Source organism: Corvus hawaiiensis, chromosome 5 (assembly GCF_020740725.1).
Source record: "Corvus hawaiiensis isolate bCorHaw1 chromosome 5, bCorHaw1.pri.cur, whole genome shotgun sequence".
NCBI classification, from domain to species: Eukaryota; Metazoa; Chordata; class Aves; order Passeriformes; family Corvidae; genus Corvus; species Corvus hawaiiensis.
The window spans coordinates 3,544,441-3,556,781 of NC_063217.1; the positions used below are offsets into that span (position 1 = coordinate 3,544,441).

At 46.2% G+C, this 12,341-nt stretch overlaps 1 protein-coding gene across 1 annotated transcript in view; it reads right to left on the reverse strand.

Annotated features, from left to right (window-relative positions):
• Positions 1-4,487: 4,487 nt before the first annotated feature.
• Positions 4,488-12,341, reverse strand: part of ADRA1D (adrenoceptor alpha 1D) — a 41,273-nt gene continuing 33,419 nt past the window's right edge. Inside the window, exon 2 of the mRNA XM_048304717.1 lies at positions 4,488-8,838. Within this exon, the coding sequence (XP_048160674.1) occupies positions 8,273-8,838 (566 nt within the window). The 3' untranslated portion in view covers positions 4,488-8,272. The remainder of the gene's footprint in view (positions 8,839-12,341) is intronic.

Below are 12,341 nucleotides of genomic sequence, written 5' to 3' on the forward strand. Positions count from 1 at the left end.
GCCCCTCCCCTCACATTTTTGAGAAAATTTGCTCTGTTTGTTAATTACTCCCTGTGCTCATTTTGCTTTTAATTTCCATGACCTCATCTCCCTGCCAGTGGATTTTCTCATCCTTTGCCTGCTGATTTACAGAGTCCTTCTTCCCAGACCCCAGGAGGATGGGATCAGCTGGAGCCTGTAAGACTCTCAGGAGTAGCACTGTGCCAGAGCAAAGACAATCATTTAGAGGCTGATAGGAGAAAGTGGAGACTGGAAATGAAAGCTAAATCACGTCTCCTGGTAAATTAATCAGCAGGAGTGTGTTTATTCCTTTTCACAGGCAGTTTGTTGGCACAATTACTCATCTTTGCTCAGTTTGAAAAGCTGGAGGTGGGATAAATACCTGTTGTGCAAGCAGAAATAGATGGCCAAGTCACAAAAATTGTAAAAAAACCAGTTTCTAATTCCTTGGGAGTATGTCCAACCTGGCCCTGGACACTTCCAGGGATCCAGGGGCAGTCACAGCTGCTCTGGGCACCTTGTGCTAGGGCCTCCCCACCCTCACAGGGACGAATTTCTTCCTAATATTCAATCTAAACCTGCCCTCCTTCAGCTTAAGGCCATTCCCCCTTATCCTACCACTATCTCCTCATTAAAAAGTTTCTCTCCCTCTTTTTAACAAGCTCCCTAAAAAAGAGGTGAGAGCAAATACATGGGACAGTACAGAATACGGAACTGCACAGCTGACAGGAACCCCAGAAGCCTCAAACTGCAGCAGGATCCATCCTATCTGAAATGCCACCCAAGATAAACATTTGCCAGGACTCCAGTGATGGAGAATCCACATCCTCTCTGGGCAACTGATTTCAGTAATGGAATATTAGAAAGCTCATGGTCGGTTTCTGCATCACTTCTGTGGTGATTGAGCAGCTGCACTGAACATACTGAATTTTGGGTCGTCTGAGGAGGACATGGGACACGGTCTGGGGCTGAAGTAGGCACAAAGAAGAGTGTTAGAAGGATAAATTCTAAATGTATTTGTGTGTGTTTCTGTGAAGATCAGTGCAGATGTATCTATTAATACATACATATGTATTATGTACCTACAGAAAATACAGGTACCTGTATAAAAACCCATTTATACACTGTCAGCCCCCCTCCCCTGTCCCCTAAAGCTTTAAGAAGCAGCATTTAAGCTTGAAACTCTGAAACAGCTGAGAAATGAGAGCCCCACAGCAATCAAAGTGAAACTGGGTTTGCACCGTGATTCATCTGCTGAGGACTGGAGTAATAAACATGCATAAAACAATGGCAATTTACTCTCATATTAACAACTGTGCTGTCAAGGCAGCAAACCTTTTAAACCCATAAAAACCACCTTGCTGTGAGAAAAACAGGGCTACCCAAGGGCATTCCTTTTTCCCGAGGATGTGTGGAGAAATTCCAATTTTGAACTTGCAGATGAGTAAGAGCTTTTGGGATAACTCAGCCTACGTATAGTTTGACTTTTTGTTTTGGTTGGTATGTGCTGGGTTTAGGGCTTTGGGGGGTCTTTTCTTGTGTTCCTGTCAGTTTTCTGAATTTCAGACACCTCTTGCAAAGTTTGGGAATGGGAAGTCTCCACTGACAAGGAGAAAGAACATTCTATTCCTCTCCTAATGATTCCAGCTGAAGCCTCCTGGCCATAGATGGAGCTAAGCTTTGGGACCTTCTCTTTCCAAAAGCACTCTCCTGCTACATCTGAACTCAAATTTCTGATCCATTAGTTGTTCTGTCAGGTTTTAAAGCAACCGTGGATCTGCCAAGGGAGAGGAGAGGGGTTTGAACAGGCAGTGCTCTGTCTCTCAGCAGTGCTGCTGCTGCTTAATTATGGTCACATTTCAGTGAGATTTATGAATCATCTATAGCCCTCAGGGAATTTTTTTTTTTTTCCATCCAGAAAGCAGCAGCTGTGGAGGAAAGAAGAGTAAATATTCAGCACAGGAGCTGGATCGGGCCTTGATCTTTTGTGAAAATCCCAAATGATTTCTTTTAGTGAGATTTTTAGCCATGGTCAGCTGGACTTGCATGGGCTGAGTCCCTCCTTGCCTCAGACTTCTTGAAGGCAAAGGAGAGAGGTGAAGAAAGTCCAGCAATCTCCAAACTCTGTGAAATGTCCTACTTGAGGCTGTATTATAAAAAATCAAATCGGAGATCTGGGCATAATAAATGCCAGGTAATGTTCTCAGAAAATGCATAAAACCTATTTTTGATGCCTCCACCCTTCCCTCAAACCTCAAGACATCTGTTATCCACCAGCATTACACATAGGAAATCTTTGCATTTGGGCAAGTTTGGTTTATTGAACTGAATAGAACTGAACACTTTTGCTATAAACCCTTTTTTAATGGCCTCGTGGGACCTCAGTGTAATTTACAATCTCTGATTTGTCCCTCCTGGCGTCTTGGCAGGACTCTGTGTCCCAGGATGTCACAGTGACTGGGTGGTGTGGTCCATCCTGATCTGACTTTTGGTGATGAGCTCAACCAGAGCAAATATCCTGTGTCCTCTTTTCCCAAGAGAAAAGGAGGGATCAGACTTTCAGTTTATGTCTGTTCTTTGCCCAACATTTACTTCTGCTGCCAGCTCCCAGCCCAGGTCCTTCTGATCCTCAGCCAGTTTTGCACATCAGGTTTTCTGTCCTGTTTCCTGACCTGTGCAGATGTCTTGGACAGCCTGGAATGGCTCAGATGGCATGAAATGCCCATATTCAATCCAGAATTAATTATTTTTTTTCTCTAATGGAATTTAAACATGGCTCTTACACGGACACCTCACTGGAGTGGAAATGTTTTAATCCATGAGCTGAATCCCACAGAAGGTACCAAAAAAACCCAAACCTACTTGTCAGTGACCTTAGTGTCACTCTGTGTGATGTGAGTCTCCAGGGAGGGACCCTTAGGGGTCTGAAAGTGGAAACAAAAATTGAAACTTTTTCACAGGATTGCTGAAGTTTCTTGGGAAACCTCCAGGCAGCTCCCAGTCCCAGCTACAATCCCTGTCCTGTGAAAAGATTGGAAAAGTCAGTTTATTGAGGGGATGGTTTTCAATTTCTGGGTGGTGAAAGAAATTTCCCAGCAGGAACTGGCACACAGGGATGGCAAAATCCTGTGACCTTGATGACTGAATGTGCATTTGGGACTAAACTTAAGTTTTCCATTTTTTTTTTTTTATTTTTCCCTGTGGGCAGGGAAATGCAGGATACAACTGTGGCATGCAGGAAGGGGACACAGAGAAGGCTGGACCTTCCCAGAGCCTGAGTCATTCTAGCTGAGTCCCCTCTCTGACCAGGGAAACTTCAGAGGAATAGAGGGAAAGAAAAAGCCAACAGTGAAATATCCCTTGAAATATCCTCCCAGCTGACAGTAATTGCTGCTTCAGGGGTTTCTCAGCTCAGAGATTATATAAACATTTCCAACAGCCCTTGATGGGTTTATCTGTCACCAAGGCACCTAATTGCTCTCCTAACCCCTACAGACAGACTCAGTATCTCATGGTGATGAGTTCCACTGTTCAAAAATGAGCCGTGTGAAGAATTACCTCGCTCTGTTCATTTTGATAATTGGGTATGATATCACTTAGGTCTTGTACAATGAGAGGCAGTGAACACTCATTCACTACTTGTCTTCTCCCCACCACTCCTGGTTTTACAGACCTGAATTCTCAGTCATCAGAGTGCCCTTTGATTTAAATGTTCTTTGGATGGAAACTATCCTGTAACTTTGGTCCATTCTAAGTCCAGTCTATCCTTCTTGAGCTGATGAATCAGAAAAGCAAACAGCAGTCAAATTCCATGGATGTCACAGATGTATTCAGAGATGCAAAGGTATTTTCAAGGTCATTCTCCATCTCTTCCATTCTCCATTTCTTCCCCCAAATTCCCCAAAGTAATTTTCACCTCTGACTGCTATCAAATATTGATCCAGTGTTTTCATGTTGTATCTCCTTTTGATTTTCTCTTTCGCCTTTCCCTTTCCTGTCTCAGATATGCATCATATATATAAGAATCCCAGAATGGTTTGGGTGGGAAGGAATCTTAAAGATCATTTCATTCCCACCTGTGCCATGGGCAGGGACATCTTCCACTGTCCCAGGCTGCTCCAAGCCCCGTCCAACCTGGCCTTGGACACTTCCAGTGATCCAGGGGCAGCCACAGCTTCTCTGGGCACCCTGTGCCAGGGCCCCACCACCCTCACAGGGAAGGATTTCTACCCAATATCCAATTTAAACCTTCATTCTAGATGTGGCTGGTGCAACACCTTCATCCCTATGTGTCAAGAAACTGAGAGTGTCCTCTCCTGACTTGCATTTATCATCAATTCTTCCATGTGAGAAAGATTATCCTTGTGAAACTGCAAAAAAAAAAAAAAAAAATTGAGAAATAAGCAAGAGTGGATAATTTTCAGGTTTTTCTTCCTTCCTCCTTCATCCCCTAAAACCCTTGTTTAAAAAATCAGACACAGCAACAATTCACAGCAACGTTTTAGACAGGTTTGTGCATGTATTTGGTACAAACAAACAAAAATATGTGCATTCTGTTTCATAGAGCTTACATCAATCTGGCAGAATCCAAAACACAAAACAGAAATACTCTGGCTAATAAATACATCTGGGGCTGAAAAATAAAAATCTATACATAAAAAATTCCAATGTTCTGCTAAAGAAAATGTACACTTATATACACACTGTAAACAATAGTAATGCAACCCAACTGCAGCCCAGCTCAGGCTGATGGGGACTTTCCTTCCCTCGTGGACTTGGGAGAGCCCAGTGACAGAAAAACTCATTTTCCACCCTCAGCTCTTGGTTCCTTGGAGCAGCAAGGTCTGACAATGCAATTGTGACACGGAGCCAGTGCAATGAGGTGGGATCTGACAAATAACCGAGGTGCAGGTGCTTTGGGAAATGGCCTGCCTGGCAAATTTGCAGGAACAGGGCCACTCCCTCCGCTGGTCACACCCTTGTGGATTCAGGGAAGTCTGTGGGATCGGACTGAATTTACGTCCTGAAAGTCTGAGCCTGTTTTTCCAAACTTGGGACAGCTTGGAAATTAAGGCATTCAAGGAGAAATGCTCAATTTCAGATACTCAGGTGATATTTCATACAAGATTTTCCTTCCTCCCTGCCAGCAAAGACAGCCCTGTCTCCTCTAGATGAAGCTCTGCCTGAGCAGCCTCAGAGTCCAGTCCTGGCACTGCTTCTGATGCAAGATGCCAAATGAAATTTTGGGGTGAAAACCAAGTATTTTGCCTGAATGCAGCACAGCAGAGCTCAAGGCTTTCCTACAGCACCTTCCAGGGCATCTTTTGGGGCCAGATCAAATACAGTGAGTAACTGAGCCAGAATTTGGGCATTTTTGTGTGTGTCTTCTGTCTGTGCTTAAACATACTTTGTTTTCTCCCTTTTAGGTCTGTAAAGACTTGGGATGGAGAGGCAGCAAACCTCCAGACTAATCTTTTTTTTCCCCTTCTGGCAATGCTTTCAAGGGGCTGGAGGCTGTAAATGTAAATATTTCAGTATTGGAAAAAAAAAAGGAAAAAAGAAAAAAGTGTATTGAAAAGATCAGGGAGAAGTATAAGCAACAATGCCAACTCGTTTATGGGAATGCACTGCTTGCCAACATTTGCTAAATCTTCATTTATAGAGGGATGTTTGCCCATTTGTAGGAGAATGCCTGGTATTTTGGGAATGGCACATATATATAAACACAGTGACGTGTGCATGTCTGTCTGTCTGTCTGGTCATGGATGCATTCATGGACTGTACTCTCCCTTGTCCCTTCTCTGCCGCATCCCCAGTGCCTCCCACCAGGATCCCAAAAACACCCAGGAAACAGTGGCAGCTGCAGTCCTTACACTACAAAATGACTTTTCATGTTGCCCCACCATCACTGTAAGGTCTCACTTCCCTTCAAAGCCAAAGAAACAGGGGAGAAAAATATATTTCCCCACAGAAGTTCCCACGGGGTGTTGGGAAGTTCCCTGCTTTGGTAGGGCAGAGCTGGCAGCCTCAGGCTGGTTTTGCAGATGCAGGAGAACATGCAGGTAGTTGTGAGTCTGAGTTCAGTGTAAGTGCTGGGATTTGCTGCTGGCAGGAAAATATCTGGACAAAATCTGCTGGTATTTGTGCAATAATTGGTCCAGTTTGGAGTCCTGCATCAAGTAAAGGGTGTTGAGACAGGGCCAACTCCAGTATCCTGTCTCAATATGCACTGCACAAAAGAGTAAAAAATAAAAAAGTCCAACTTCCCTCCTGTTTTGTTTCCCTTTAAAGCAAACCAGAATATCAGAAAGAAAGGTGACATTTTCCCTGCTGTGCCTGGTCGCCTTTCATCTTCCTTTGGCAGCCACCCTTAGTGGGATGAGCTGGATGTGCTGCAGGCACTTTCACGAAAGATTCCTCATGGGTTCGAGGGGCAGTGCTGATGTGGAGCAGGTTCCACCCAGGACACGTTCCGTGCCGTGTTTCCACCCCTCAGGTGTTCACATTCCTGTTCTTTAGTTCCCTGGCTTGAGGCACCTCACTTCAGATCCGTCCTTTGCCTCCATCACCTACGTGTCTCCTGCTAATGGCTGAACCTGATGGTCGCTCCTTGGGGCTCATTATCTGAAATTTGATCAAACCACTCTGAATTTTGAACCAGTGCCTGCAGTCCATGGCCAAGTAGAGTTTGGGTGACCATTTTGTGAGCTGACTGGCCAAGGTGGGCTTGTCATGGCTTCAGCTCCTTGAGTTTCCCAGAGGAAGCCGCAGTGCCCTCCTGAGAGGTGCTCACACTCTGTGAGCAGGGAAAAACCACACCTTTATTGTCATTACTTTTGACCATGTTAGTGGACAAAACCAAGGCAATTGTTGGCAGCCACCAAAGGTTTGATGTATCAGGGATGTGGGAAGCCCCTTGGGAGAAGGGTCATGAGTGTGACCCTTCCTGGGGAGAAGATCCCTCTACTCAAGGGAGCTCCAACTGCACCTCAGCTCCACTTTAGCTTGGACTCTATGGGCAGTAGAAATGCAAATTTCCGAACTCAGCCACCCCACCTTTCCTGAGCCACAGCACAGGCTGGCTGAGGACCTGCATCACAGAATCATTAAGGTTGGAAAAGACCTCTTGGATCATCGAATCCAACCACTAACCCAGCACCACCACATTCACCACTAAACCATGTCCCCAAGTGCCACATCCTCATGTCTTTTGAACATTTTCAGGGATGGTGACTCCACCACTGCCCTGGGAAGCCTGGTCCAGTCCCTGACTGCCCTTTGAGTGAAGAAATTCTTCCTAGTATCCAGCCTAAATGTTCCCTGGCACAACTTGAGGCCATTTCCTCTTGTCCTGAGTGAAGCCCCTGGGATGCATTTTTCTCCTGCGTTTTTTGAGAGAAACAACGAGAGCAAAAAGGGGACAGGAAAGATTGGGGATGATTGACACCTAAAGGAGCTGGTTTCTCTGTGTGTCACAGATGGATGTTCACTAAAGCAAGGTGGATTGCAAGTGTTTCACTGGAAAGTGAACGGGGAAACGGTTCACAGGATGGAATGAGAGGAGAGAGACCTGTACACCCCTTGGCAGCAGTGTACACACCTGGAATACTCCTCTGGCCTAAAACCAGGTGATGTGGAAGGGGCAAAGCTGTGGCCACTGCAGAGATGATGACTGAGAGTTGGGATCCCTCCACCCTGCTTGGGAACACCCGAGTCTGCTCTCCCTCCAAAGCCAAGGACTCGTCTGGAGCTCCTGTTCAGGACCTACAAGCTCCCAACCCACCACATAAAGGATCAGCTGCCAGCTACTGCTGGGCAGTGTCCTTCCTGGATGCTGCCTCTGGATGGAAACATGACCACATGTACTAAGGCAGGGTTGGCAACTTTTGGGATTCAATCTTTCCGTTAGATTTCACGGTGGTGTTTTTAAGGCAAAGGAGACATCCTGGTTTCCCTTAATTGCACAGCTTCTTCCAAAGCCAAAGACCACCATCTATGGGAGGAGATAGCTCTTGCCTTGATGGGTCTTGACAGACCTTCCCCTCCTGCTGTGGCTCGTTAGAATGGGATATGCCATTGGCTCTAATTTGAGGAACCCATAATCCCACAGAAGGGGCTGAGCTCCACGTGGGGGATGCTTGGATAACCTTTGGGCAACTGCATTTAATACCTGATTGCTGCTTCCAGCCTGCCTGACAGACCCACAGGTGGTATCCCTCCATGTTTCTGCTGGATACCTCTAAAGAAACCATCGACAGCTGCCCCAGAGGCTTCAAATATCTGTTTCTCTCAGCCCACAGCAGTCTGTTAAGTCATGGGTTTGGTAGTCGATGGTTTCCGTGAAATCATGAGGGATCCCAATCGAGACAGACTCCACCTCTGTCTTGTAGGTGGCTGTCACCCCCCCTTTGCTGGAGCCACCCCGGATTTTGTTAGAAAGGCTGTTCATCTTCTCCTTCAGCTGGGTGGATGCTGGTTTCTGGAAAGGGGTGAGCATTTTCCAGCCCTTGAAGCTGAGCGTTCGCCTCTTACTGGCTCTCTCCTGGAAGGAGGAGTTAAATATGAAGGAGCTGTTCAGGGTGTTAATCCTGGGCCTTAGGTCTGTCTCTGAGTCCTGCACTGAGCTGTTGATGGAGGCCCCTCTCCAGTGGTGGTCGTAGACCCTCCAGATGGGTCTCCGCCGGTGGCACTGGCACTTGAGCAGCCGGATGAACGCGCGCTTGAACTCCTTGCTCGAGCACGGGTAGATGATGGGGTTCACGCAGCTGTTGAAGTATCCCAGCCAGAAGATGATCTTGAAGACGATTTCGGAGGGCTTCAGGGATGGGAAGAAAGAACCTTGGAAGAGATTAAAAGAAACTCGATTAGAGGAAGGGGAAGGGTGTGGCAGAGTAAGGTGATAAGGGTGGTGGTCAATCCAATCTAGGGGAGGTGAGGTGTGTAGAAAAGTGATTCTGAAGGTGTGGTGGTGGTGAGACCCTGGAACATTTCTCTGGTTTCCCAGAGAAACTGTATCTCCTCACCCCTGGAAGTGTCCAAGGCCAGGCTGGATGGGGCTTGGAGCAACCTGGCCTAGTGGAATGTGACTTTCAGGTAATTTGTCGCCTCCAGACTTACAGACTTCAGCATAAAAGTATGGATACAGCCCTGCCACCTGCACTGAGAAGAACAACACCCCTTCACCTCCTCCTCACACGTATTTTGGGTCATCAGTGTCACACACCCTCCGTTCAGATTTTGTGGTGATGCTAAGGAGAGCTGTTAAAGTGGGCTCACATAATATCCACTGCCCCAAAGCTTGTCCTTGATTCTTTAAAACGCTTTTGTGCACCTGGCCCCTCCTTAGGTTTTTGCAGAGTTTCCCTGGGGTTTTCTTGGTGAAAAGGCTGGAGGTTTGTTTTCGAGCCAGAAGATGTCAGTGTTGCTCCCACATGGCCTCGACACAGCATTCCCCACTTGGATCTGAAATAACTTTCTGACTCAGCCTTAATTTCTTTTAATTTTAGCTCTGGATGACAAATCGTGCCACCATGTGACTGAGCATTAATTTGTATTTTAGTAAATAACATTAACTTCAGATATCATTATTATTTTCCCCTGCACTCCTAAGCCTGATGTCAAAACAGTAAAACAGGTGCCAGGAGCCAGGAATTTGTGACTGACACTGCATAAAAGCTCCCCAGGCTGTTTGCTGGAGGAAAACCATCCTCCAGGAAACTCAGAGAACTGGTTCCAGCAAAGCTTTCATACACCCATCCCTAAAAAGTGGAGAAATTTCAGCCAGACTCAACATTAGGTACGTGGGCAGCTCCATCACGGGGATGTGGGAGAAGGCAGACAGATCCTAGCATTTTATGGTGGTTGGGCAGGGAAAACAGCCTAAATATCTGCTGAAGGCCCACCCAAGGTGAGCTGGAGCTGAGGCTGGCTGTCAGTGTGTGCCGAAGGGGGCATGGAATAAGGAGAGTGAGCAGGACTGACATCTCTGTGCTGGGAAGACTCAGGGCCTTCCTGGAAATGAAAGCATTTGCAGCTTAATGAGCAGCTGCTGGTGGTGCAGTCAGTGGCTTTGGATGGAGCAATGATCATGGAATCATGGAATGGTTTGGGTTGGAAGGGACCTGAAAGACCATCCAGGCCCATCCCCCTGGGCAGGGACATCTTCCACTATCCCAGGTTACTCCAAGCCTTCTTCAACCTGGCCTTGGACACTTCCAGGGAACCAGGGGCAGCCACAGCTTCTCTGGGCACCCTATGCCAGGGCCTCCCCACCCTCACAGGGAAGAATTTCTTCCCAATATCCCATCTAACCCTGCTCTCTGGCAGTTTGAAGCCATTCCCCATTGTCACATCACTCCAGGCCCTCATAAACAGTCTCTCTCCATCTTCCCTGTTGGCTCCCTTAACACAGGGCTCAGTTGCATAGAGGGAATGACCCCACCTTGGCTGTTTTAGATTAAAGGAGTTTCTTCTCTTGGGGACAGTGCTGAGGTTTTACAGGTTGGTTCTGGGCTGCTGGAATCACCAGATTTGATTTCAACCCCATCAGAAACACCTCCCTGAGCGACAGCCAGGAGCTTTGAACACCCCAGTGGTGCTGGGGCCATCCCCCTTTGCCTTCCATGTAGCATCTCCTCCATTCTTCATCCCACCATGGCTTTGACCATGCCCTTTTTCACAGTGCCCTCAACCCACCCCCCTGGACCTACAGGTACCATGGATGCATCCAGGAATGGGACCAAGGCAGGTGAAGGACTTCACAGAACATATAATCCTGTTCATTCCCTTGTCAGGGAGTGGTTTCCTGCCTCAGTTTCCCCACTGGAGAAAGGGTTAATTACCATGAACTCTTCACAGTGCTGCTGTGAACCCTGTTTGCAGTGTGCTCTGGGTTCTCAGAGGAGCTGCAGCTCTATGGAGCATTTTTTAGCTTCAAGAGAGAGGAAACGAAAACAAAAAACTATGGTAACAAAGCAAATAAAAAGAAGGGTCTCTTTTTAAATTCAACTGGTAATTACTGCTTGAGCCAGGCTACTTAAGAGATTGGTGCTTGCCTAAACAGCCTGATGGTTGCTAAAATAATAATTTCTATCTGGTGTTTAGCAGTTCAGTGCACAATGCAGTTTCTGTACTACGTGCTTTGTCTTTTGCATCCAGATAGAAAACACAAATTGAAAAGGAAAAGAAGCTATGAATCCTCTGAATTTCAGCTTTGGCTGGTTTTCACCCAGTGAGAACCTTGTGTACATATGAAGACAAGGGGCCCATTACCATCCTCATTACCATGCAAATAAGCATGGCCCTTGGAAGGGACGTGTCCTGAGTGCATCCACAGTTTCCTCATTTCCTTGCCCTGGGATGAACAGAACTAGGCAGGGAGTCCCCAGAACAGCTGCTCTGCACATGTTGGAGCATCAGAATCTTCTGATGGGCACTGAGAGGCTGCACATAAGAGGATTTGAGGGGTCTTTTTTAGGGAATGTGTAAAAAACTGAAGAAATCAGCTTTTGCTTTCATATACATGAATACACAACAACACTTTGAGGGTTTTGGGCTGGGCTTTGTAACATTTCCTATATAAATAAGTCAAAGTCAGTACTGAGTGATGGACATTTGAAGAGCTCAGGAAACACAGAAGGATGTGTCCAAGGTCCAGAAATAGAGGATGTGAGTAAAAGAACAGGAACAGCAACACAGAGTGATGCACCAGCACTTCAGTCTGTTATGTCGGTGTAAGAGCAATTTTTGGTGATCTGGCCCCAAAAGCATCAAAGCGAGGACAGGCAGCATCAAAGAACAGGAAGAACAATTTCTGTCGGATCTGTGTCACAATCCAGCAGGGAACCGTGGTCTTGTTTAAAGAGGAGTTTTTGCTACGCACTCAAAATCAGCCCTCTGGACACCTCTCCTGGGCATCCAGCTCAACACCTCATGGGATGAGGGAGGAGGAGATGGTGACACCCAATTCGGGGACATCCATCAAAATTTATAATAATAATAATAATAATAATAATAATAATAAGCTCTTAACAGGCCATTTGGGGACTTTATTCCTTCCATCATTTTATAAAAGATCATCCCACGTCTTGCAAAATCTGAATCTGATAGAGCTGGATCAGGGCAAGGGCTGTACGTCCTATTGTAATTCTAAATAATTATCCTCAGGACCATTCAGAAATTAAGAATGCTGCAGGTGAGCTCAGGAAAAGCCTGTTTGAACCTTGCAAAGTGACTGAAGCTACAGACTAAATACGATCTGAAAATTGAACTTCACTTTTTTGGTGGTGCAAAAACTGAGCCAATAAAGTACGTGCTCATACTTGTATTTTTTTATTCCTAGT